The sequence below is a fragment of the Zonotrichia leucophrys genome, chromosome 2 (assembly GCF_028769735.1).
Source record: "Zonotrichia leucophrys gambelii isolate GWCS_2022_RI chromosome 2, RI_Zleu_2.0, whole genome shotgun sequence".
Lineage (NCBI taxonomy): Eukaryota > Metazoa > Chordata > Aves > Passeriformes > Passerellidae > Zonotrichia > Zonotrichia leucophrys.
The window spans coordinates 106,077,392-106,102,045 of NC_088171.1; the positions used below are offsets into that span (position 1 = coordinate 106,077,392).

The 24,654-nt window shown below is 47.2% G+C and overlaps 1 protein-coding gene across 1 annotated transcript; it reads left to right on the forward strand.

The window, feature by feature from the left end:
• Positions 1-1,464: 1,464 nt before the first annotated feature.
• Positions 1,465-22,400, forward strand: GATA6 (GATA binding protein 6). The gene is made up of 7 exons (XM_064703482.1): positions 1,465-1,546; positions 2,844-3,757; positions 7,172-7,338; positions 10,673-10,798; positions 12,106-12,193; positions 12,316-12,422; positions 20,772-22,400. The coding sequence occupies exons 2-7, from the start codon at positions 2,863-2,865 to the stop codon at positions 20,937-20,939; spliced, it is 1,551 nt and encodes a 516-aa protein (XP_064559552.1). The 5' UTR covers positions 1,465-1,546; positions 2,844-2,862; the 3' UTR covers positions 20,940-22,400.
• The last annotated feature ends 2,254 nt before the right edge of the window (positions 22,401-24,654 follow it).

Sequence of the window (24,654 nt, forward strand, 5' to 3'; positions counted from 1 at the left end):
CACCCAAGCTGCGGAAAAGCGGCGTGGGCTCCGAGTCCCGCGGCTTCCACTGCTCTTGTCTCTCATTTGCTGGTAAAAACCACGGCAAAAACGTTTTACGTTTCAAACTAGGATCGGAAGACGAGCCGGGCAGAAAGCAAATCACTGCCCTGTCTTGCAAAAGCTTATCTTCTATTAAATATTGCACTCGCTAAAATACACCTATAAGTAACTAGGAAAAAAGTCACTTCAGCCTGGTAGGATGACCGATATTATTTAACGATATTATTTAGAGACAACTGACAAGAAAGAAACATCACCTTTAATCATACAATTTAATAAAGAAATGGTTTCTCGGGAAAGTGATTGTTTTCCGATCAAGCCCCCGTCGCGCTATACCGCAAAAAATACCGCGCACAATAAACTCCCAAGTCACAATCAGTTCACCCACGCCGGCAGAGCGGATCGCTACAGCCGGCGTTTTACCGTACCCCCAGCACCGCAAATTCTTCACCTCCCGTTCACCTCGCCTGGAAAGAGCGAAAGAAAAGCCGTGCCTACCCCAGGAGCGACAGCACGGCGCATCAGCAGGTTTGGGCTCGGTTTCTGCCGGGAGGGCTCACGTCTGCCGGCCGCCGAGAGCCCGGCTCTGCTCTAGTCCAGCCCTTTGCCGCAGATGACTTTCTGTACAAACTGATGATGACAGATATCCAGCTGATAACCTCTGGTGAACGAAGTTATTTTAATTTCCAGTCACTTTCCTGCTAAGTACCATATCAGTTTGTACACAGCTGAGATAAGAGGGTTGAGGAGCGGGGGGGTAATAAGAAAGAAACAGAGGAAAAATGCCTACCGCCAGCTGTTGGGATGGACACATCCCACAGCTTGCTTTGGCTTCACCTGATGGTCGGGGCAACTCAAGGAGGAGCCACATTTTTTCATCTCGGATAGCTCGCATTTGGACGAGCACAAACTAAGGAGATTTGACGGAGGGATACGTCCGCCTGGTTGCTTAGGGCAAAAGCCAGGCACACATCTCCCCCGGGGCCGCTGCCAGGGGACATTCTCTGACATGCCAGAGAAGAACATTACAGAAGTTGAATATTCACCATTAAAAAGAAAAAATATATCCGGGAAGGAGGGAAGAGTGTGTATTATTTCTGGGTTAAAATAAATTAAACAAACAAACAAACAAACAAAAAAAGAGACTGGGGTATCTGTCAGCCCTCTGCTCTCGTTCCTGCTCCCCGAGCAGGGGTCCGTCGCCCCTTGGCTGTGGGCGCCCCGAGGTGCCCCCCGCCCCCGCCCCGGGGCTGCGGCGGCCCGGCTGGCCCCGGGACTGGCACCCCTGCGGAGCCCCGTGTTTGTTTAGGGCTGGCCGAGCCCAATCAGGGCCGGCTGCCTGCAGTTTTCCGGCAGGGCTGCGAGAGGCGCCTCCTCTCTCCTTTTTATACATGAGCCGTCGGCCGCCGCCGCCGGAGTCGCCGCCGCCGCTCGCCCCCGCCGCACTGGATTTACCGCCCGACGCGGCCCCGCGCCCCGGCCCCATGCGGGACACCGGCACCAGGTTTGGCCCCTCTCTTTCCTCGCCTCGCAGCGATTTCGCTCATTCTTTCTGGGTCTTGTGCCGCTGCCTCTCTGCCCTAGGGGAGCGCGGCGCGGCGGCGGCTGCCCCGGGCTGGGGGAGCCTGAGGGAGAGAGACTGTGCGGGCAAACATCCGATGCCGCTGCCTGGAGCGCTTATCTGCCGGAGCCTTATCTTCCAGTTATCTCGCAGGAGGCAGAGACGTATTTGGTGCCTATCTGCGAGGGGGCTCTGTGTGTGTCCTGTCTTCTTGTGCCTGTGGTTATCTGGGGTGCCCCGAGACGGGCTGAGAGTGGAGAGCCTCGCCTGCTCTCGCTGTCACTTCTCTGTGTCCCCTTTCGCTTTCTCCCCCTTCTCCTAGGGGCCGGGCAGGGGTCTCTCTGTGTCTGTCTGTCCGGCCTTCCTCAAGCCGGCAGCTCCGAACTGGCCCCGCTCGGCTCGGCACGGGTGTCCCGGCTGCAAGGTGTGCAGGGCTCGGGGCAGGCCCCCAGCCCGGGCTGCCCGCTGGATCCGGCCCCTGCGGGAGGCGCATCCCGCCCGGCTCTGTCCGGTCCCGCCGCCGCCGCGCACACTTCGGGCCCGGCCCGTGCGCATCTCCCGTCCCTCAGGGGCCTTTCCCTCCTCCTCCTCCTCCTCCTTTCCGTGACCTTGGGCTGGAAATAGGCAAACAAGCGAGGAAGAGCTAACATCGCTCTCCGGCGAAGTAACCTTAAAGGGATCGCCTTACTAATTGTTTTCTCGGTGGAACCGAGTCAAATGACTCATTCATTGAAATAATCATAACAACGACAGCAGCCAAGAAAGGGCGGCAGAGACAGGGAAAAATGCCCCCTCGCCCCCCTCTGTCCCCACGCCCTTACGCCCACCTTTGCCCCGGCGTGCTTCACGTTCAAATCCGCAGCCCGGGATGCGAAGGGAGAGGGGAGCAGCCCTCCCGCCGTGCGGAGAGGGGGCCGGAGCCGCAGCCCTGGCCCCGCGGGACTGGCGTCTCTCGGCTCGTCTTGACCTGGGCCGCCTGATCCCATCCCGCCGGGGCTAGGGACAGCACAGCGCCGAGGCGACATGACTGATTGAGCGCTCAGAGGGGCCAGATAAGCCCTGATGAATCTCATTACGGGAGGGAGACGGGCTGTCCTGTTTGCAAACTTTGTTATTATTATTTCTCTCTCCCCCACTTCCCTGCTCTTTTGTGTCCTCCCTCCCCGCCCTGCCCTGCGGATCCCCCCCTCCACTCCTCCTCCTCCTCCTCCCCTCCTCGCCCTTCCCCATCCACACCCAGCGGCTAGAAGGGGACCTGGATGGCCGTGGCTGAAGGCGGCTGGTGCGCGGTGAAGCGGTGCGCTGCTGCGGACGCCGGCGGTTCCTCCTGTCCCTTCGCGACCAGGGAGCCGCGCCCGTCTCCTCCTTCGCCTTCCTCCTCCTGCGGCTCCCAGGGTGAACGCGGATCCTCCAGGACTCCTCGGCCGGAGACCGACGGCAGCCACCGGCCGCCCCCCGCCGCCGCCGAGGGCAGGTCGCTGCTCGCCCCCTACGTGCACTTCGGGACCCCGCACCCCTCCGGCCGTGCCGGCTGGGAGGACATCCTGCTCTTCGCGGACTTAGACCAAACCAGCAAGCTGATCTGGTCCAGCCGCGGCCCCAAGCTGAGCGCCCTCGGCGCCGAGCAGCCAGAGGAGATGTACCAGACCCTCGCCATCTCGGCCGCCCAGGGCCCCACGCCGTACGACGGATCTCCGGGCGGCTTCATGCACTCCACGCCCAGCTCGCCCGTCTACGTGCCCACCACCCGCGTGGGCTCCATGCTGCCCACGCTGCCCTACCTGCAGGGCAGCGGGGCGGCCCAGCCCAGCCACCCGGGCGGCGGCCACGCCGTCTGGTCCCAGCCGGCCGCGGAGAGCCCCTCGTACAGCAGCGGCGGCGGCTCCCACCCCTCGGGCCGCTTCCCCTACTCGCCGAGCCCGCCTGTGGCCAACGGGGCCTCCCGGGAGCCCGGCGCCTACAGCAACAGCCTGGGCGCCAGGGACCAGTACAGCCCGCTGGCCCGGCCCCTCAATGGCTCCTACCCGGGCCCCTACACGTCCTACGTGGGGCCGCAGCTCGCCCCTGCCTGGCCCACGGCGCCCTTCGAGAACTCCATGCTGCACTGCCTCCAGGGTCGGGCCGCCCCCATCCCCGTGCGGGCACCCAGCGCAGGTAGGAGCCGCGGGCAGGGCAGGGAGGGCCGGGCCGGGAGGGTCCCCGCACACCGGGGCTGCCCCCGGAGGGGCGGCGGGGATGCCGGGGGCGCGGGGAGCGGGGCTGGGGTTGTCCCGGCCGGGCCGGGGGTCGCTGGCGGGGAACGGCCCCGCTGTCCGTGTCCGTGCCAGGACGGCGGTCCCGGGACCGGGGCTGTTCTGGACTGGAGGTAACTCCCGTCGTTTGTGTTGAGTTAGGGGAAAAATGCTCCTCCAAAAATGCTCCTCCAAAAATGCTCCTCCAAAAATACCCCTCCGGCGTTGTTTGGAATATGGCAATCGGGATTACCAACCCAAAGATCCCAAAACGAATTGCCCGGTGTAAACCTAATTTTTAAATTTTTCCAAATCAGTACATTCCTGCTTTCCTTAAGTGCGGTCATCTGGACAAGTAATGGTGACAAATTCCCTGCAAATTAATCGTTCTTTGTATCATAGAGCAAAATTGCAGGGGGTCACTTAACCCATTTTGAATTATTTCAGCTATAAAACATTTCGTTGCTTCATTAAAAAAGAAAAGCAGGGAAGCAAAATCTCGTATATGAATGAGGAAACGTAATTTATAAGCTGCTGCTAAAATACAGCACCTCCTAAAGGGTTTTGATTTCATTTCCGAGATGCCCCATCCTTATTTTTTGTTTTAGTTAAGGAGATTCTCGGTGTCATTAAATTAATTGTAGAAGTGGAGTTTAAGCTGCGATGATTTAGTCAGAGGTAGAAAGATTAACGATTATTGCAATCTCTTCAGCTTTAGAATAAATCTATGTATATATAAATAGAGGTTTATAGAGAGGTGTGTGTGGCTATGTATATGTATTTATATATACATGCTCTGCATATATTTATTATGTATATATACATATTTATGTAAATATGTGTATGCACACAGTTTTGATCGTCATTCACTTTAAGCATAAACTACCCACCAGGTGCATATATTTTATAGATACCATGATTTTCTCTTTCAGTGCAGTGTTGCAGAAAATTACCCAGTGGATTTTTGTCTTTCTTTAGGGCTGTACACACAATGCTCCTCCAGTCTGTCTATGACACCCTTTAGATTTAATTATTTTAATCCTCCTACTTGGTGTTTAATATCCTGACAGAGGGAAGAAAATCAGTTGTAGCAGTGATAGGAGAAGCCACATCTCAGGGTAACAAGAAAGATGAGTTTCAAATTCAACTTTAAAAAGTTATAGTGTGAAACTAGGTGATGGAGAGCAAAAAAATCAATCGTGTTTTAAAATTTCTTTAATTATTATTTTTTAAATTTTATCGGGAGAGACGTGGGGCTGGAAAATCTCACGGCAGGGAGAGGAGAGGGGTGAGTGAGAAGGTGCCGAGAAGGAGCTGGGCGCTGCTGGGGAGGCTGGGACAGGAGTGTCGGGGCAGCCGAGGAGCGCGGCAGCTTCCCCGGATCCAGCGGGTCTCTCCCGCCCCTGTGCCTCCCTCCCACGGCGCTGAGGGTCGGAGGGGTCGGGATTCACATTTTCCTGAGGGAAAGGACGGGTGCCAGGGCAGCCGCAACGCGGTGTAACGCGGGGGAAGCAGCCCGGAGCTCCAGGGCCAGGCGAATTTTCTGCTCCTGTGGGGCAAAACGCGGCTGCAAAGCCGCAGCTACGCCTTGTCCCGTGTCAAAATTGTGGGAAAATTGTAGCCGAAATGTATTTTTTACGGCTAAATATTAGACAGTTTGATAAAGCTTTCTTAGCGGTACTCGTAGAGATGCTAAAACAGTATCTAAAATTAAAACTTTATTTTGTTTTCTTTGGAAATAAGTGTAGTACTCACTCTCTAAGGGGAAAAATATTTGAAAATGCCCGAGAAATATTGTCAAGGCAGAATTTATTTCTGCAAGCCCGAAGGCAATTCTATAAAATAAATAGCCGAGACAAAATACTGTTTAAGTTCCAGAGTCCTTGACGTCCTAAACATTTTTTCTAGTTACAGTCTTCAATGGCGCTTTTAGTGCAAAGATTAATAAATCTTAGCGATGTGCTAAGAGCTAGGAGCTGACACCGTAAGTTGAACTGTGCTCTCTGGGCTGTGCGGTGTGCCCGTTCCTCTTTAGCGCCTAATAATTCGCAAACGAAGGGAGGAGAGAAGCGTGTTTGGGTGGGTGCGGGCCAAAAGGCCGAGTTTTTCTCAGCTCAGTGCCTGCCGTGGCACCGCAGCCCACTCTCCAAAGCTGCTCGACCTTTACGAGCTCGCTTTCGCTGTGCATTGAAACCTTAGAGAATAACCCAATGAGGAATTTAGGCAGGTAGCAGAGGGACGAAATAAAAAGTCAGTGACGAAGCTCTGAGTCTGAAACATATGTTCCCAGACTCGACTCGAAAGCTGCTGTAAAAATCCAAACATCTCCTTTTATTATTTCTGCACAACGTGGCACAGTCTATGTAAAACAAGTATTTATTCCCTCCTCTCCCGAAATATGGAAATATGGAGAGGTGAATCACAACAGGGATTCACATGGGTGAAAGCATGAGCTTTTATAGGTGGGTTTTTTCTCTGTTTTTTTTTCCTTTTTCTTTTTTTCCCCAGTGCTTTTATACCTTTTTTCCCCTTTCAGTAACTATGAAAGGAGGAGGCACAATACTGCTTATTTTTCCATTTCCTCTATTTCCTACAAACCAGCTCTAATTTGACCAAATAGCAGAGGAGAAGCAGCCACTGCCCCTCGCTGCCTTGGCACACCAGGGCCCCAAACGTTGCCTCCAAACTAGAGGCTTTACCAGCTGTGAGGCATTTAAAGGCATTTTGAGAGGCGTTTTGAGAGGCGTTTAAAATAAGAAGTAAGGTAGAAAAGTTCTTGCCCAGCTTCGACCCTGGGGAATATTGGGCAAAACGACATATCCAGCTCCCAGGGTGGCTCTGGAAGTGGCTATTCTGACAGCCACCTCACTCTGCTCCGCTCTGAAGGCAAGGGCACCTCCCTTTCCGCCTTGTGGGCACCACGGAGGGGGTTTCGCCCCTCGATCGCACCCCAGGCGGATTTCCCAAGGGTCAAATCCCTCCGGGAGTGGGCGGCGGGCCGGGGCTGAGTGTCCGGGGTGCCCCGGCTCTGCTCCGGCTTGGAGGGCAAGAGCTCCGCCGGGGCCCGCAGCGGCACCGGCACGTTTAAATAAATAGAAAAAAAACCCCAAAAAACTAAAACCCAAACACAACAAACAAACAAAGCAAAAAAAAAAAAAAAAAGAAAAGAAAAATCCAGGGATTTTGTAGAAAAAAATCCCTGCATGGCCGCCGTCGCTGCCGGGGAATTGCTTTTCCGAGGGCCGGTCCCTCTCCCGCCCGGGGCCCGGGTGTCGGCGGGGCTGCCCCGGGCTTGGCGGCCGTGCCCCACCGCCTCTCCCTGTGCTCCTGCCCGCAGAGCTGCTGGAGGACCTGTCCGAGAGCCGAGAGTGCGTCAACTGCGGCTCCATCCAGACCCCGCTGTGGAGGAGGGACGGCACCGGCAACTACCTGTGCAACGCCTGCGGGCTCTACACCAAGATGAACGGCCTCAGCCGGCCCCTCATCAAGCCCCAAAAGAGAGTGGTGAGTCGGGAGGGAGGGGAGGAGAGGGCCGAGAGGAGCCGTGCCCCAAGGAACCCCAGCCAGCTGAGGCGAGGGAGAAATTTGGGGCAAAGATGGGGGAGAGCAATCCGTGGATTAGCCTGGTGATCCTCTCGGCTGCAAAACTGCAGTGGGGCTCCTGAGCAGGTTTGCAGGCCAGGCTGGTCACTGTGAGGGGTGACAGGGCTGGCAGCCTTTTGGAACCGCTTCGGACCCACTTCCACGCAAAATCTCTCTCTGCCCCCTTGTGAGCTGCACACCAGGCACGGGCCAGCCTGGCTTTTTGAGCTATGAGCCCCATCTGTGAGGAGGATTCAGTGGCTTGCAAGAAATTTGTGCTGGTGATGTTGGACATTTCCAACAGAAAAAAAAAGAAAAAAGAAAAGAAATCAAGGTTGGAAAATGTTTGTTCAGAGGGCTAGGAATTTCTCCAGACCTGCTTTGTTTGCTGAGAGCTCGATCCTTGGGAATGTAAGCAAGTTTTGTATATAATTCAAAGAAAACCAATTGTTTAAACAATGATAATAGCCTTTGTTTTGTTTTACTCCTAAGAAATGAGCGGCAATTTTTCTAAAAATATACTCCTAAAACTAGGGGGGGAAATAAATAGCACAAACCAGAACCCCTGTTTATAACTCAGGCTGGCACTGAATAGGCAAGGAGAAAATTTAACAAGTGGGAACCGCACATTATGTTTAGCAAATCTGGGTGGAGGTCAGCAGACAGAAAGAATACGCTCCTCAGTAATGGCTGTTACCGAGCGAGCCACAATAAATCACACCACTATAATCCGAGCTGATGTTTGGACCCTTGTGTATGGAGACAGTGTATCAAACCCATCAGCCTTTCAAGCCCCTTTCAATCATGCCAGCTGCTTTGCTCCATGCCTGTTTTCCTTGGGCTGAAACACCTACTGTTCTTTATTTCACAACCATTTAAATTTAGTGCTCTTACGGGAGCGAGGGGAAACAAGACCCAAACAACACTCGATGGTCGGAACAGACAGTAAGCGCTTGGGAACCAACCCACCTCTGCTTAAAGACCTTTAAGCTAAAGAGTTAATTTAACTTTAGGCCAGAGGTTTACTGCTGCTAGGTGTCTGTTTTTTCTAGCTGGCCATCAGGTAAATTTCATGACACAAGGTGCTATCTCATTAGCGGGGTCAGATGCAGCGGAGGGGCCAGATCTGCTGATTGTCTCAAGCATCAGAGCCCAAATTGCTGTGGCACTCTGGCCCAAGGCAGATTTCAAGTAGCTGACACCCTGTTCTAGCATTTCTGTGTCCTTTTTTTTTGTTTTTTCTTTTTTTTTTTTTTTTTTGTTTTTTTGAGGGAGGGGTGGGGGTGAGAAGACTAAAACAGAGTCAAACTACAGCCCGATTTCAGTCTGACACCTCAGCGAAATAACTCTGAAATAGCTCTGTGTAACAATCCCTACCAAGTGCCCTGGCCATAACTATAAATCAACCACGACTCTGTGTTCATACAGTTGGAAATATGTAGGTGAGAAGGGAAAATGTTTTGAAAACGCTAAACATGTTTAGATTGCCCCAAAGTTTCTGATAAAATTCCTGCATCAGAAAAGTCATTTTAGCTTCAAAACATGCCAAAACTCCATGGCTGTTTAGATATGGGAATGAGCAAAAGCTATTGAAATAAAATGTATGAAGGTTCAGACCAGGCTGCATAGAATTTAACAGAGTGAAACAGCTGACAGCATTTCACTTGCAGAGAAAGAAAACGAAGCATGTGTGTTACAACCAGCTTTCTTTTACTCAACGTGATCACATAAAACACGTATTGAGCTGAGGGCATAATTTGAGTGCTGTGTGCGTACATATTTAATAACTAAGTCAAAAATTCTGTTTTCATGGCACTTGGATTTTTAAAATTAAAAATTATTTTTGTGTACTTCAGCCTATATAACACTTGGCTGGGTGGTTAGTTCTTTTCCCCTGCGTAGTTAATAATGGATTACTGATTCAAGATTTCAAAATTTGTATTTAATTTGGAGCTCTTTCTGAGCTGTGGTGTAAAATGACGGCTTACTGCTAAAGACACTCAAACAGACAATATTCAAGAAACGCAGTTATCACTCTGGAATATTCTTCATTCTCAAAACATTTTTATTGATTTCCCCAGTGGCAGGAAGCCCTGTGGTATCAAAGGTGACCCAGTTATGTCTAACAACCCAGCAGTAAATGATTCAAGAGGAAGGGCATTGTACCCTTAAGTTAGTAATTTCGGTTATGGGCACTTTATGGTCAGAATAAGATTAATGCAATCCTCTGAAACTGACTTCTCCATGTAAACTTGTTCAGCTGCCAGACACAGAGCTAGGCACAGATTTTTTTTGTATTTTTTTGACAATGCGATACTTTGAAAAAGACTAGATTTACGATGTAGCTGGAATTCTTTGCTTGTGATGAACGTAAAAGAGATCAGTTGTTACAGGGACTTTTATAACCCATTCACCTTCATTTCACATGTTTATGAGGACTGCCTTCACTTATGATATACAGCCTGTAGCCATAAAGCTCTGGGTTATACGGTTATTTCTGATACAGAGTTGCTTCATCTTGGCTCCAAACTCCACGGAAGAGTGTCATAAATGGCTTGTTTGCAGTGGGAACCTTGTTGTCCCCCACCAGCTTTTCTGCTGGCCAAGGGAGGCTCTGCTCAGTAAAACACGCTCCCAAGGCATGCTGTTTTTTGTACAATGATAAAATGGGCGATGATAAAAAGACCTTTTTATCAAAGTAAGGCTGTTGTATGTGTTACCCTGGGGATGCCCAGGAAAGTTTTCCCCAGATGTGGTGCCACCGAGGGCAGGCGATTAAAGTGGATGATTTTTCCAATGAGTCAGGAGTATCAGTGGCAGGATCAGAGCTGCCTCTTCACCCACCACACAGGGGAGAGGGCACTGAACTGGCTGGAGAGGCGGCACGGGAGTGATGTGCCTTCTGTTCAGCTCAATGGAGCTGTAGTGGAGATATTTCCTAGCTGTCCTGCTGGAAAAAACCCTGTGCCTGGTGGTCTGAACAGATTTCTGGTCACCAGCTCCCAGATGAGAATTTTGCCTCTGCTGTGACTGCCCAGAGTTGAAAGACATTCAGTTCCTCTTCACAGCATCTTTTCACTCTCTGATATGAGGATTATCCATTCTAATTCTGGGCTGTGGCTGACAGATACTATTAAAGAAAGGCTCCTACCATCCCCGCCATGTGTTAAAGGACTTTTTACGAAGCACAAAGACATAAATCGTTCTCTGCTGCCCACCTGTTTATGCCGTGTTGCCTGTGCTTGCCCCCGCGCAGCCTTCGTCGCGGCGGATGGGGCTGTCCTGTGCCAACTGCCACACCACCACCACCACGCTGTGGCGCAGGAACGCCGAGGGCGAGCCCGTCTGCAACGCCTGCGGCCTCTACATGAAGCTCCACGGGGTGAGTGGCTGCTCCACCAAGGGACATCCCCTGCCAGCCCTGGTGGGCTTTGGGGAAGGGGTGCTCCTCAAAATGTCACCAGCGAAACGCGTAGAGCAACCGAAAAATGTGTGACATCAGAAGATGATTGTGCCATTTTAGCTTGTTATGCTTTTGAGTAGTTATGTGTTTGCCTCTGTAGCTCTCTCAATAGATTCATATAAAGAAACCACCTCTGGATGAGCAGCAGTGGTGTTTTTGCCACTGGGATTTAAACCAGCTCTTTAGTAGGGAAAAAATCCCTAGACCTTTAATGAGACAGTTTTTCATGGGCAGACATAGCAATGCCAGCAAAAGAGCTATGGCTATTCAAGCCATAGACCAGAAAAACTTTAAAGACAATTTCAGCCTTTGCTGGGCAATAATAAAGTCTAAAAAAGCTCTGTCCTGAATGTGATAGAGCGTGTTTTGGGTGAGACCCCTGTGGATTGTGTTACTGTCAAGCATAAAAGTTTGAAGAGCAAGAGCATTAGGAATGATTGAGATGTGGTCTAGCCTTCAATAAAATGTAAATTATGTCACAGGTTTAAATATTATAGAGATAGATAGCGCATTAATTTTCTTTCCTCAAACTGGTGTTAAAATATATTTTAAGCTGGTGTCCTCGTAGTGTGATTATTATTGTAATGAACACAAAGATGATTTTTGAGCACATTTAAATACAAATTTATCTCTATAAATATAAATTTAGATACTGTAAAGCTGTATTATGGGCAGATCTGCTTATAGGAACAAATACCAAGTCAATTCTTCTATTCTAAACCTTCTGTCCTAAGACATTTCCTTGTGATGATCTGGTTTGCAGAGCTGGTCCACAGGATGAGGATGAATTTTTTTCTCATATACATTCTTTCTTTCCAGAATCAGGCACTGGAGATAATTCCTAACTGACTGGAATAATAAATCAACGATCAGATATACCTCATCCAATTTAATTTCTTATGGCTTACTGCCAAATGATGCTGGTTTTCCCTAATTCTGTGCTGTTTTCCTGTGGATTAATTGAGGAGTTGAAAAAACTATGAAGTTTGCATAGAGAAAAAAAAGTTTCCCTACTTTCTTAATTCAGCTACGACTATCCTTGAATCAAACTATTGTTTTGCCCAAATAAAATGCAAATATTTTTTAGAATTAGTACTGTGACAGAGAGAAAATTAACTTGCTATACAGACATTTGCAACATCGTATCTGGTTTTGTAGTGTATTTTGATTTTTGATTAGAGTACATATGCAACTCTGTGATTAGTGTGGAAATTTAATTTTTTCAGGTTCCTCGGCCTCTCGCTATGAAAAAAGAAGGAATTCAGACAAGGAAGCGAAAACCTAAGAATATAAATAAATCAAAGGCATGCTCCGGTAAATATAAAATATATGAAAGTGTAGCTGTAGTTTTTTGCTGTTGTTGTTGTTGTTGTTTTTTTTTTTTTCTTCTCTGTCTGGAAAATATTTATTTTTAACGCCAACTCCCAATTTTCCAGGTAACAGTACTACTGCAGTTCCCATGACTCCGACATCCACGTCCTCTACCAACTCAGACGACTGTAGCAAAACTGCTTCTCCCGGCGCACAGCCTGCAGCCTCCGGGGTGAGTGTCTGCGTCTGCAGGCAGGCTGATCACTGGGCAGTGTTATCACAGCTTTTATCTTATCTAGCAGAACAATAATCTAAACAAACTTTCCAGTTCTGTTAGCTGATACCAGAACAAGATTTTCGGAGGATATTACATATAGCTGTAAACAGAGCGACAAGCTGAAGTACTTTGCAAACCGTCTTGATTAAGATCTATATAATTTTTATGATAGTTAGCTGCGGCTTAACCGCAGACACTTTGTTTTTAAATATTCAGGTTCTTTCATTTCAAAGGTTTTCTTTTGGACAGAAGACAATAAAACATGCCTAACTGATCCTTTCAAGAAACAATTTTATATATATATATACACACACACACATCATTATCTCAAAGGGTAGAATCCAGAAAAACATTATCCTGCTGTATGAAGTAAATTATACAGACTTTTGTCTTAAACTAAAATGTGCAATTAAACCCTGATCCAAACTCAGCTGAAGCCAGGCTGGAGCACTCTGCTGACTGCAGTGTGTGGGGGTTCAGCCCTCTGCCCACAGAGGGTTTTTCAGGGGCCAGATGCTCAGCATCTGGCAGCACCAAGCTCCAGAGGAGCACCCGAGGAGTGCTGATCATCCCCTGCTTTAGCTTTGATCCTTCTTTTACATCATGTACTCCAACCATCTCAAACTTCCTTTCTTCACTCAGCATGTGTGATAAATACTGCTGCTAAAGTTGTGAAGCTGAATGTAGATTAATTTCTAACTCCTTGGCTGTACCTATCCATATCCACACTCACTTCTCAGCCTTCTGTATCCCTTAATCTGCCACATCATTTCTTTGAGAAACTTTTCTAATGTGGCTTTCTTTAGTTCTTTATTAATGAAAAGAAGACATTGTTTATAATAGCTATTTTTCAGTGTGTCTTGGATTTTCTACATTCAAATTACTTTCAATAGTTTAATTTCTGATGTACAAAGTTTCATTGTACAAGGGGAAGAAAAACTAATTTTTTAGCAAATGCGATTGTTTGTGGACTGACAGGGCCACCCATTTTCAGAGGCACTGGATTTTGGGTTTGGATCCTGTGAGACTAGGATAGTATTAAAAGGGCTTGTCTTTGACATGAGAAAACCCTGTCAATCCAGTAAAATAAACAGATCACATTAAAAAAAAAAAGAGAAACAGTAACTGAAAAGTGAACTGTTGCAGTTTCAGAATTGGGTTTCAGACTCCCTCAAGGAGCTACTATGCGCTGTTTAGGCTCTCCCTTGATATTTGCAAGGGAAAAAAAGTAGCCAAATTTTTCTTAAATTTTCCTTGAGTTACCTTAAGCAGTACTAGTGGTCCTGAGCAGTGTGGTGAGGTTTATGTGTTGGATAGACAGGGAAGCACAATCCCAGGCTAGACTGAGGCAGCACAGCCATGTGCTGCTCAGGGAAGAAGGGGCCATATAGAGGAGATCTCATTTCCACTATGCTGCTGCCTCCTTGGCTGGCTAAAACCTGACTTCCTTTCTGTGGTATTTCTCCCTAGAAGGGCACATCAAACACATTATTAATAATCTTTATGTTATAACTTAAGTAGTAGCATTTTTAATATGGTTTTGCCAGATGGAGTTGTGTGGGTACCAGAGGAGAGGGGTGCAGGGGCATGGATTGAGGGCTAAAAGACTCCTTGGGAACTCCTTAGCAACTAGGAGCAACTCCCAGGAGGGACCTTGAGGCTGCTCTTACTTACACGATGGCATCCTCAGTGACAGGACCTCAGTTCTTCCTGATTTTTCTACAGTAGATCAGACTGGGAGAGGACACCTGCACAGCAGCTGGGAAAATCTGTCCCCTTATATCCAGCAGACAGCATGGTAACATCTGCACAGCCTTTTCCCCACCATGATTTGATCAGATGTGCCTTGCATATGCAAAGCACTTGCAAATACCCCCTTGTGAAAGATTTCAGTGATCGGAAGTGATGGAGAGGGGCTGTGCCATGCGCTGAAGAGAGGAAGTTGCAGTGGCAACCAGACATAGGGGCATCCTCTGACTCCATCCCAAATTATGTGAAGGGCTACTGATCTCCCACCCCTGTGCCCCAGTCCCAGATGTGTGTGAATGAAAAGAGGATTTCCAAGGGAGCAGTTGTCAGGATGTGTCACGGGCATGGGCACGTCCTTCACTCAGGCTTCTGGCTTTGCCCAAGCAAGCATCTGTAATTCAAAGGGATGAGCACTCGGAAGGCTGGAAGATTAAAGTAGAAAGTGGTGGCTGTTAAGATGGGCTCCCGTTGTCCCAGACATCATTTGGGAACGTGATCACTAACTGCAAAGGATGCAAAATAATTTCTAAAGGGTCTAAATCCTATGGAAGAGACTGAACACTCGTAAAGCCCATTTAAGCTATTGTGAGTGAAGAGACATCGGTATTTAAGAGCACGGCAGCCTGATCACATGCTGAAGCAAAGATGCTCTGCTAGACTTCTGTTTTCTTGGTTATTTTCTTTCTCCTTTTGTGTTGATCTATTGATAGATCAAAGGTTTGTAATTATTTCTAGAATAGGCAATGGCTTTGCAAAGGAGAATAAACTTCTTCAGCTCATGTCAGGAGGGAAAAAACCAAACCCTCAGATGGATGAATCCAGGCTCTGTAGTCTTTGGTGACTTTAAAAAGACCAATGTTGATTCCTGACAGTGGTGTTGGTGATGTTGCCGAAAAACAGGCACCTGCCTGAACAGAGAACCTGGCTCGTTCTGTGCCTTACACAATGGGCATGGCAACTTGTTTTTGTTTTGCTCTGTTTTTGCTTCTCTAGCCTTTATTCTGTGAAGAGGGGGAAAATGCCAAATTGACATTAGGCAGAGAAATCTGATGACGTTTTAGAAACTGTTGTGTGAAATTCACAGCAATGTTGTTGCTAAATGAAACAGAGAAGACGAATTCCTCTACTGGTACAAAAGCAATTTATTATGCCTTTTGTGGGAGGCTGCCAAAAAAGTTTCCAGTTATGTAGAAATCTAATGGAAATGAAATTCAGCAGAATTCATTTGTGTCAGTAACGTTCACTTTTTGCCCTACCTTTCTTTATCTCTTTTAAAGTAAAATAAAGAAGGGAGGGCAGAAAAAGAGGAGGGCAGCAATTACTCTTGGCCGTGTCTTTGAGACTATCCATTTCACGAAGGGAATCTTATATGATGCCAATTCTGAGACAAATTAGCAAGAACCTTAAATGTTGATTTTACGTTCTAGCTGAAGTTTAAACATTTAAGTGATACGATTAATGAATTGCTGCAGGGGCAAAGTTGATTTCAAACATCCCAAAATGTAGAAGTGTTTGGATCGGAGATATTTTGTTGTCCCATTGTAAAGGGGCTATTTGCCAAATTCACATCTGGATCTAGGATCTAGGCCTATTTCTGTTTTCCTAAGCTCTATAAGTACTGGGTGTCCTGTGTTACTAATATGGAAAGGGTCCAGCTGCATGATATATGAAATTGCCTTACGTCCCCATAAAAAGAAGATTTGAAGATTTCAGACAGCCTGCATCTGCATCTATACCTGCTCTCCCTTTGATGCTGCTGAAGCTGTACAGGGAAAAGTTCCACCAAATAAATTGCTAAACGAAGGGCATGGTCTGTAGTGCAAACCCATCCATTTCCATGCATGGGCTCCAACAAGTGTGATAACCAGAAGGACTTTATTCCCTTATTAGGATAAAGGCAGTATGAAACCTGCTGTAAAATCTGCTTTTTATGGCAGGACACGGAGGCTCCTTGAGCCACAACTGATGTCAGAAAAACTCAGCAGCACCAGGGGAACTCTTCTTTCAGAAGGCTCTCCTGTGTCCTTTGCATCCAGTTTGGAGTTTTCTCAAAAGGACCATAATCTCACACCACAGAAAAACTCAGGAGGAAAAACTAGTGCTTACTTCCCTTGGAGGTTTACCTTGAGAAGTGGTTCACGACTGGCTCTTCAGTTTTGTAGGGTGGGAAATGAGAGAGCTGACTGAGATGGCCTCGGCATGCGGTGAGCTAGCAGGAAAAATGCAGTTTTAACTGTCTCCAAAATGCTGGACAAGTGGGGCTGGACTGGATTAATGCCTTCTCCTGCATTTGCCTTCTCTTTTTTCCTGTCAGAAGAAGAAGAGTGAGCTGGTTAGAGGTGGTGTTCAGGCAGAAAATTGATAGGACATTCATGCTGGCTACAGGGAAATCAGCCTCCAGAGAGTACGTCCTGTGTCTGGATGAACCAGAGATTCAACCTCTTAAAACAATGTGCTAGCCACCTGGATATAGGGGAGCTGAATGTCCAGGGGTCCTTCAGATTATCTGATAATAATATTCCAGTTGTATGGAATAATTTTGTAGGTGTTGGGACAGAGTTTCCATGAGAAAGGCTCACCAGCATGGTTGGTAGGACTTTCACCTGGAAAATGGGAACACGGTGCCTCAGTCCTGGTATGAGTAAATATTTATCTAAACCAGGTTGAATAAGATCAACAGGAGGCATGAGGAACGTGGCAACCTAAAATACCAAAGAGCATGGCAGACAGGGCAGTATGCTGGGAGATATGATGCTCTAGGCTCTAGTTTAAATTTTTCTTGGTCTCCTACCTCTTCTGCATCAGAGCTCAGTCCTGGACAAAATGGGAAGCTACTTTCTTCTCCCCACTCGGTTTCATACACTGAGTCTTTTGCTTTTACATTGAGTAATTTTCTTTGTTCTGTGTGTATGTATCCAAAAAAAAGGCATTTCATTTTTATATCAAACAGAAGGAAGTAATCCAGCTTTTTTGTTTCAGTGGGGAAAAGCAAGGAAAAAGTATTTTTGCTTCTATCCCAAAATTCTACATGCACATGGATGCATACCTTTTGCTTGGTTTTGTTTTATTGCCAAAGCAATAAAGCCAGTTACTCATACAGCCCTTGACAGCAGTGGGTCATCAGTTTTCCAAGCCATGCTGGAAGTTGCCTCCCTTAGGAAATTAATGAAGTATTAACCACAGATTTATGTTGCTATAATACAAAGGAGAGATTAGAAGATATGTAAACTTACACGTCTGCAGTATAAACAAAAGGATCAATTGGACTAGCAAGAAATGACAGCTTTGTGTACTAAGAGGGTCGTTGCATCAGTAAAAAAAGCTGTCATTTTGCAGTGCCAAGATTTGCTCTTTGGATTCCAGGGAGTGACAGTGTTGGGAAAACGTGCTCTTTGTGGGGATGGGAGTTATTGCAGGGAGGCTGAGGCTGGAAAATTAGGGACTCCACCAGCTTGCCACAACACTTCATGTGTGAAAGAATTCTTTGCAAATGTATTTTAACTGACCGTAGATATCACTTACGTGTTGCGAAAGTAAACTGGGCTGAGGAGGAAGAGAGTCTCAGCTGAGACTCAGCTCATTGCTGACTTAATGTAATGTCCAAAATTCATGGAGCATTTTGAACGTGTTAAGTGGATGGAGCAAAGGTCTATCTGATAGACCAAAGGTCTGGATCAAGGCCCTTTGCCCCCCTCCAGCTGACCTTGCCCAGCGCTTTTCCCTCTTGGCTGCCGAGGTGTGGGGGAAGGCCAGAGGGGAAAGTGTCCATCCCCTCTCCCTGCTCTCTGTGGTGGGCAGATGGTGCAGGAAGGAGTGGGTGGAAAAAGCAGGAGTCTTTCAGCCAGAGCTGCTGCTGCTGTTCCCTGAGTGCTGGCAAGTGCAGCCTGAGCAGCCTGGATTTGATGTGCAGCAGCTTTAGTGGGGGTTAATCTGCCTCTAAGGTCCTGATGGCAGGTTTGGGTGCAGTCTAGTTGTCTCTGTGTCTCTGGCAGGGGTCTTCCTCTGTACATGGTGGGCAGGTCCTCTACAGAAAGGCCACCTCAGATACAGACCACCTGCCTGGGGGCTGACTCATGACCAGATCCTCCTGGTTTGGGTAAAAAGAAGAATGTTTGCAGATACAAATACAACTTCCCTGTTTGTTTGAGAGGCAGGCTCTTCCCAGTGGACTTCATTAATTTTTTCCTCTGGAAGCTGACCTTCAGTTGATTATCTGTTATCTATTATCTATTATCAGATTTCACCAATAAAAATAAAGTCATTACCTTTTTATAGATAGAGCCAGTAGCTGTGAATTAGACCCCAATGCTGACTTAATCAGAATTGTTCAGCTTATTTATTTCAGCTGAAAAAAGTCCTCTAATAACTAAGTGCAACTTCTGTTGTGTTTCGTCCCTTAAAGCTGGAAAAGTAAGAGCAAAGGTAGGGAGGCTCAGGAACAGACTTGTGATTCTGTCACGTCCTTTTCATGAGCCAAGATTTGTTTTCCATGTCTCACTTTGGGAGCTGCCCAAACTGCCTGGGTTTGTCATGACTTTACTGGGGTGGGGTTTCCAGGGCTGGCAGTCCTGCCCGGGTCCTGCCCGTCCTGGCTCAACAGAGCCAGAATCCGGCCTTGGACAGGCAGGGATGGGCAGTCCTCAAACAGGACGTGCCTCCATGTCCTCCCTTCTGGGGTGCCCGAGGGAGGGATACCTCATAACCCCATATGGAAACTGTGGGTCCCTGCACCCCACCTTTGTAGGGCTGAATCAGGAGAAGGTGAATTACACTTTCCAAGCCCGGAAAAAACAGTTACTGATAAGATATTTGCTTACCAGAACAGCAGTGGTAAATATGGGCAAATGGGAACCTTTCAGAGCAGCTCCTTTAGTATTTTTAGCTCAGGTTTAGCAAACACTGCTCGACTAATTTAAACCCTTCTTCCACTGTGGGGAGACTGAAGCTGTTAAAAATTATGTCTATTGTGCTAACAGAAATGTTTGAGGCATTAGAAATAAAAGGAAGGCTTTGAAAAGCTGGGCTGATGCAAGACCAGGGCTGTACACAAAGGTTAGCATGGAACCTGCCTCACTGAATTCTCCGTGCACAGTCACAGGGAAAGAGGATACAGAGATTTGTTGTCAGTGATTGGCAACTGTCTGTTCAAGGGAGAGATAAAACTTATCTCTTAGGATTAGAGTTGTTTCAGCTGGTTTTGGGGGACAGCTTTTTTTTCCTTCCTTCTCTGCATTTCTGGGTAGTGACTAATGGAGTGGGATCAGGGTTGGTGACTGGGTGAAAGAATACTCATGGTCAATCATTTTGATAAAAGGTTAAGAAAATGCTGGAGCTCAGGTTATTTCAGACAAAAATGAGTGCTAGCAGTGAGTATCTCTTTCAGAAGGTGATGTTTTCCCTGGGTTAAGCATGGCAACAAGAGCCCTGCTCCACACCATTTGGAAATTACCTTTGAATTAATGAAGTCTTGCTTTTCCTATGTCAGGACTGCTCGCTTGGCACAGCTCCAGGAGAGCCAAGAGCTCTAGTCTTGTAAAATGATTAAATATGTATACTTCGTACTTAAAAAGCAGGCAGGAAGCTTCTGCAGTCACAGTTTAGGATAGCCTTTTTCTATTTTTTTTTTAAGGAATTTCATCCAAAGACTATCCATTAAAAAGTAAATTAAGGCTTTAAAGTTGACATATCCAAGAGTTAATTTTGCATGAAGTCAGCTCTTAAACATTTCCTTTATCAGGTGAAAATGTTGCCCCTTCTCTGTCTGGCACTGCAAATTTTTCCTCTTTAGCGGATCTGCTCAGCCTCATGGAAAAAATGATTGTTCCTTTGTCTTTTTAACTCTCCATTTCTCTGTTAAAATAAATGGACTGATTCCAGTGTGGTTCAGAGGTTCATCTCCGTGCCTACCAGGGCTTCCCTGCATGTTGTCTTGTGCAGTCAGCAGAACAAAAATACTCCTGCTTCAAAGGCATAGTGTTTCTCCGCTGAAGATTAAAAGAGCATCTCCTTTAGTGGCCAGTCCTACAGAGACAAAGTGGTTTTGGCTGGTGTTTTGAAGGGTCAGGAATGATTTTAAGCATTTCAAGGGCTGAAGAGCCCAAAGAAAGCTGCTTTCCAGAAGGTGCTCCGTATCTGCTCCTAGAGAATTAGGATGTATTGGTCTTCTCCCATGGGGATGAAAAACTAGAGCTGCCACCACTCCCAGATCACATTTTTGGTGCTGGCAGCTGTGTCTTTTCAGTAGGGGGCAGTGGGACACATGCACATTTCCTCCTTCATCATGAGCTGATTTCCAAGTTTTCTGCACATCACATGGTTTCGTTTCCACCTCTCCAAACACAGACATCACTGCCATCAGCAGGGCTGGGCTCATGCTGAGACATTTTTGTTTCAGGATTTCAATGCACAGGGGCAAGCAGAGGGCAAACCCTGTTTTTGCACAGAAATCCTGTCGTGATGGCTGTGCTTCAGGCCCGCTGTGCTCTCACTCACACCCCAGTGTGTGCCAAGTTCACCTGCTCAATGAATCTCTGTGTGCTCTCCCCCTCCCTGCAGGCGAGCTCGTCGGTGATGTCTGGCCCCGGAGAGAGCACCAGCCCCGAGAGCAGCAACCTCAAGTATTCAGGTCAAGATGGGCTGTACACAGGAGTCAGCCTGAGCTCCACGGCCGAGGTGACAGCATCTGTGAGGCAGGATCCCTGGTGTGCCCTGGCTCTGGCGTGACGTGGCGCGAGGGAAGCTGGATCCTGGCAGCCCCCAGACATCTGCGCGCAGTTTCCTCTGTGAGCGAGCGGTCGCAGCGGCAGTGAGAGTGCTGGCAAAGAGCATTCCTCTGAAACAGTTTTTGAGCCTTGGTGGCAGAGGTGGTTTTCTACTTCCGAAAGAGGCTTTGCCAAAGCATCCAGTTCCTCAACTATGCAAGAAAAATGTAGGGAGAGCAAATGACCACCGGGGATAGCTAACACAGCCTTACACTCTTAAAAAAACCCTTCAAAGCCCCCCTCAAAAAAACTTAAAAAATAAAAACAAAAAAAAAGGAAAAGAAAAAACAACAACAAAAAAGAAGAGATAAACCCACACCTATTGTTAGATTCCAGAAATTCATCCTCAACTTACCCTGCAGCGCTGCCTTTCTGATTATGTAGTTGTTTTCACTCTCTCATTGCCTTTTCCATTAAGAATTTGGTGGAAGTTGTCAATGTCAAGGAGGGAGTAGTAAAGATTTTATTTACCAGAAATAGTGAGATACTTTTTAATGAGTGTCAGAAGCGCTTACAGCTTGAGTTGACACGGACTTCTCGCACCGAAGATTTGATGTCTTCGCCCCGTCAGACCTCTCCTTCCATGCTCTTCGTCTTCAGTGTGTCTTGCTCTGCTCTTCAGAGCCCAGCTATGTCCCTGGAAGAAATCACAACGTTTGGTACAAGTCCCACAAGGTCCAGTTGGTTAAGGAGATTTTGGGATTGGTGTTTTTTGGTTTAAAATATTTACTCACTTTTCAAGACTGAGATATAACTTTTAAAGTACACTGTGACTGAGATTTATGAAAGTCCATATTTCCTGGCTGAACTGTGTGTAGAGTCAGTCAAAATTTGTAAACAGGGTAGCAATCAGATATTTTTCTTCCATATATACAATAATTTTTTTAAAGAAGTGCAATTTGCGTTGCAGCAATCAGTGTTAAATCATTTGCATAAGATTTAACAACGGTTTTTATACGAATGAATGAATGTAAACATTTTAACTTAATGGTACGTAAATAATTTAAGAGAAAAACTTAACTAGGCATCCTTAGGCTTTTTAGCGCAACAAAAATGCATCCACCTCCTGTATTTCCAGTTGTTAAAGCAAGAGTTTCAAAGAACAAGCCTTCTCTCAGGAAAATTGCCCTAGCCATTTGCTCCAAAGTGTTGTACAAAAATGCAAATGCATCCCCAAGGGGTTTTTTTTGCCATTGAGTAAGTGTGTGGTGGGAAGAAACAAATTGCAATGAAACTTTACTACCTAACTGATACATGTGTAAATACTACAGAAGATATCTAGGCATCTCAAGAATGTAGGATGCAATCTGTATAGTGTGACTGATGCATAGTTAGGTTGGTTTTCATTGGTTTTAAAGTGGGACATCATTTGGAAAGTTGTTTCATCAGAGCTTTACAAATAAAAGGGTATCATTTTAGATTTTTTTTTTTCTGTACAGTGTGCCTTTTCCCTTGTCTCCGACACAATTGTTAAGCTGCATTAAAAGCTATGGAAATGTACCTGGTACAGGTGGCATGTCTGATGGCTGCAAGGAAAGTCTCCAGCTGAGGTCCTCTACCTACCTAAGTCTACACTGTGGGCTTTTCTGTGCTTTTACCCTTCACTACACCTTCTGATGATCTGTAAAACTAGGGCTTCCACCTACCAACCTCCTCATGGGCACATGTGAGGTTTTTGTGATGAAAGTCTGGGGAACTGAGACCATGCCCTGTGAGGACTGTCATTGTTTTGTTTGCCCTTCACACCATAGCTACAGGGTGTCACCCAGGTTCCCTGAGTAGGCAAATATCAGAATGTTACCCACTACAGGTGTAGTTGCTGAGTGGCAGAGGCTTTGAGTGCTTTGGTGGCATCTTCCTGTGGCCAAAGGTGAAGGGCAGCAAAAACTGAAGGCACTGCTGCTGAAAAGAGAAGACAGTGAATTTTAGCTGCTCAGGGAAGTGGAAAACCTTTTCCACTTGATGGCTCTGAGGACTGGTTCTCTACATTGCTCAGTTCATTGGGGCCATATTCATTGCCAGGTGTGATTTCCAGCTATGGCAGCAGTGCTGTTGGACTGGGAATGCCCAACCTCCATACCCATGGAGTGGCTGCAGTGTGTCCCTTTGTCTCTCTAGGCCAGACCTTCTTTTGGGATGAATTGGGGTAGCTCCTTGGCCTCCAGTGAAGCTGTGCTGACTTGCACCAGCCAGGAATATACTGACTTGCACCAGCCAAGAATCTGCCTCTTGGTTTTCCAAACCTGACACTTGGGGCCGCCTCCTTACGCCCGAGGTGTTGTGAGGACTGTGGGATGAATGGTGCAGCACAGCCTCAGGAGGAAAACTGATCCTAGCACAAAGGGATTGGGCTGAGCCCTGCCTGGGGTTTGGGTTGCTGTGGCCAGCCGGGAGTGGGGATCACTCGCCCTTCTTGGCAGGGTTGTCACGCCATGGTCACTGCTGGGCCACCTCACGTCCTGGCTACCTGTGGGTGAATGTAGCCCGGTACCTCAGCCCTGCTAGCCCTGGGGCCATGTGGGTTTGGATCTGGCTTCTGACTTACAGAAATAAATACCTCTGGTGATTTACAGAAATAAATACCTATCTAGGTCCAAATTGAGCCATGCAGAGAAATACTGGGCTTAAAAAACAAAAGGTGTGGACAAGAGGGTGGATATCTTTCCTCTTGAAACATCTACTGGCTAAAATGCCCTGATTTGTGATTTTACAGATGCTGGCACTTAAATGGATAAAAAAGCTGTTGCTAACTGGTGTTGCAGTGTTCAGCCTTAGCTAGGGTCAGCATCCTTTCTTGTTTCCCTTTTTCCATTTTTCTTGCCAGGGTGATGTTCAGTGTGCCATTTCTGTAAAGCTTAGCACATAACCAGTACCTGCTGGGTGTGTCTGAGCTGCATTGCTCAGAGTTGCCATAGAACAGGAGGTTTAGACCAGCGTGTTCCAGTTTCAGGCCGCTGACCCAGCAGGAAATGTTATCTGGTTGCTGATGCTCTTGCTGGTGGCCTGTGGACACCACAGTGCCTTGAAACCCTGTGGCAGCTGTTTCAGAGGGCTCCTCAGAGGCTCTGCTCCCTTCCCAGCACCATCTAAGCCCAGGGTCTGTCTTAGGGTGGTTCCTGCAGATGGTAAGTCCTGCAGGGGGCATATAAAGATGCCCTATGTGGAAACCTTCCTCTTGGCACTGAGGATGAAAATGCTCTTTTAGGTGATACCAGGAGAAAAAAAACCCCTAGAAACCCCCAATATTTCATAGGGAAGGTGTTTCCAATTACTTCTTATCAACAAAACCACCAAGAATGGAATGCTTTGCCTCCTTGGACCAGAAGCACAGCTGTCAGGTTTTCAACCCTCTGTAAGAGTCAAAGGAGGTGTAGCACTATGTTGCCTTCGTGAAAAGGTGCTGAAGATCTCAAAATCAGGTTCTGTGCTATGATTTTACATAGAAAAAGACTGCAAAAGGTACCTCCGTACTTATCAAATCTGCTCTCCAAATGTACTGATTGCTGGAGCTGCTACTCCTAGACAAAATTAAGGTTTCTTCTTTTATTTTTTAATAATTATTTTACATTTTAGTCCTGCTGAGCCAGCACAGCTCTGAGTGTGTGAGCTGGACTTTGCTCTGGCTCTTATATTGCTGATATCACTGCTCCTGCAGGATGACCTGGCCAAAAGCTTTC

Excerpts from the sequence above, each read along its gene's own strand:
- GATA6 (XM_064703482.1), top strand. The coding sequence starts at position 2,863 with ATGGCCGTGGCTGAAGGCGGCTGGTGCGCGGTGAAGCGGTGCGCTGCT. Across the intron at positions 10,799-12,105 it reads TCTACATGAAGCTCCACGGG|GTTCCTCGGCCTCTCGCTAT; the intron begins GTGAGTGGCTGC and ends TAATTTTTTCAG. Across the intron at positions 12,423-20,771 it reads CACAGCCTGCAGCCTCCGGG|GCGAGCTCGTCGGTGATGTC; the intron begins GTGAGTGTCTGC and ends CCCTCCCTGCAG.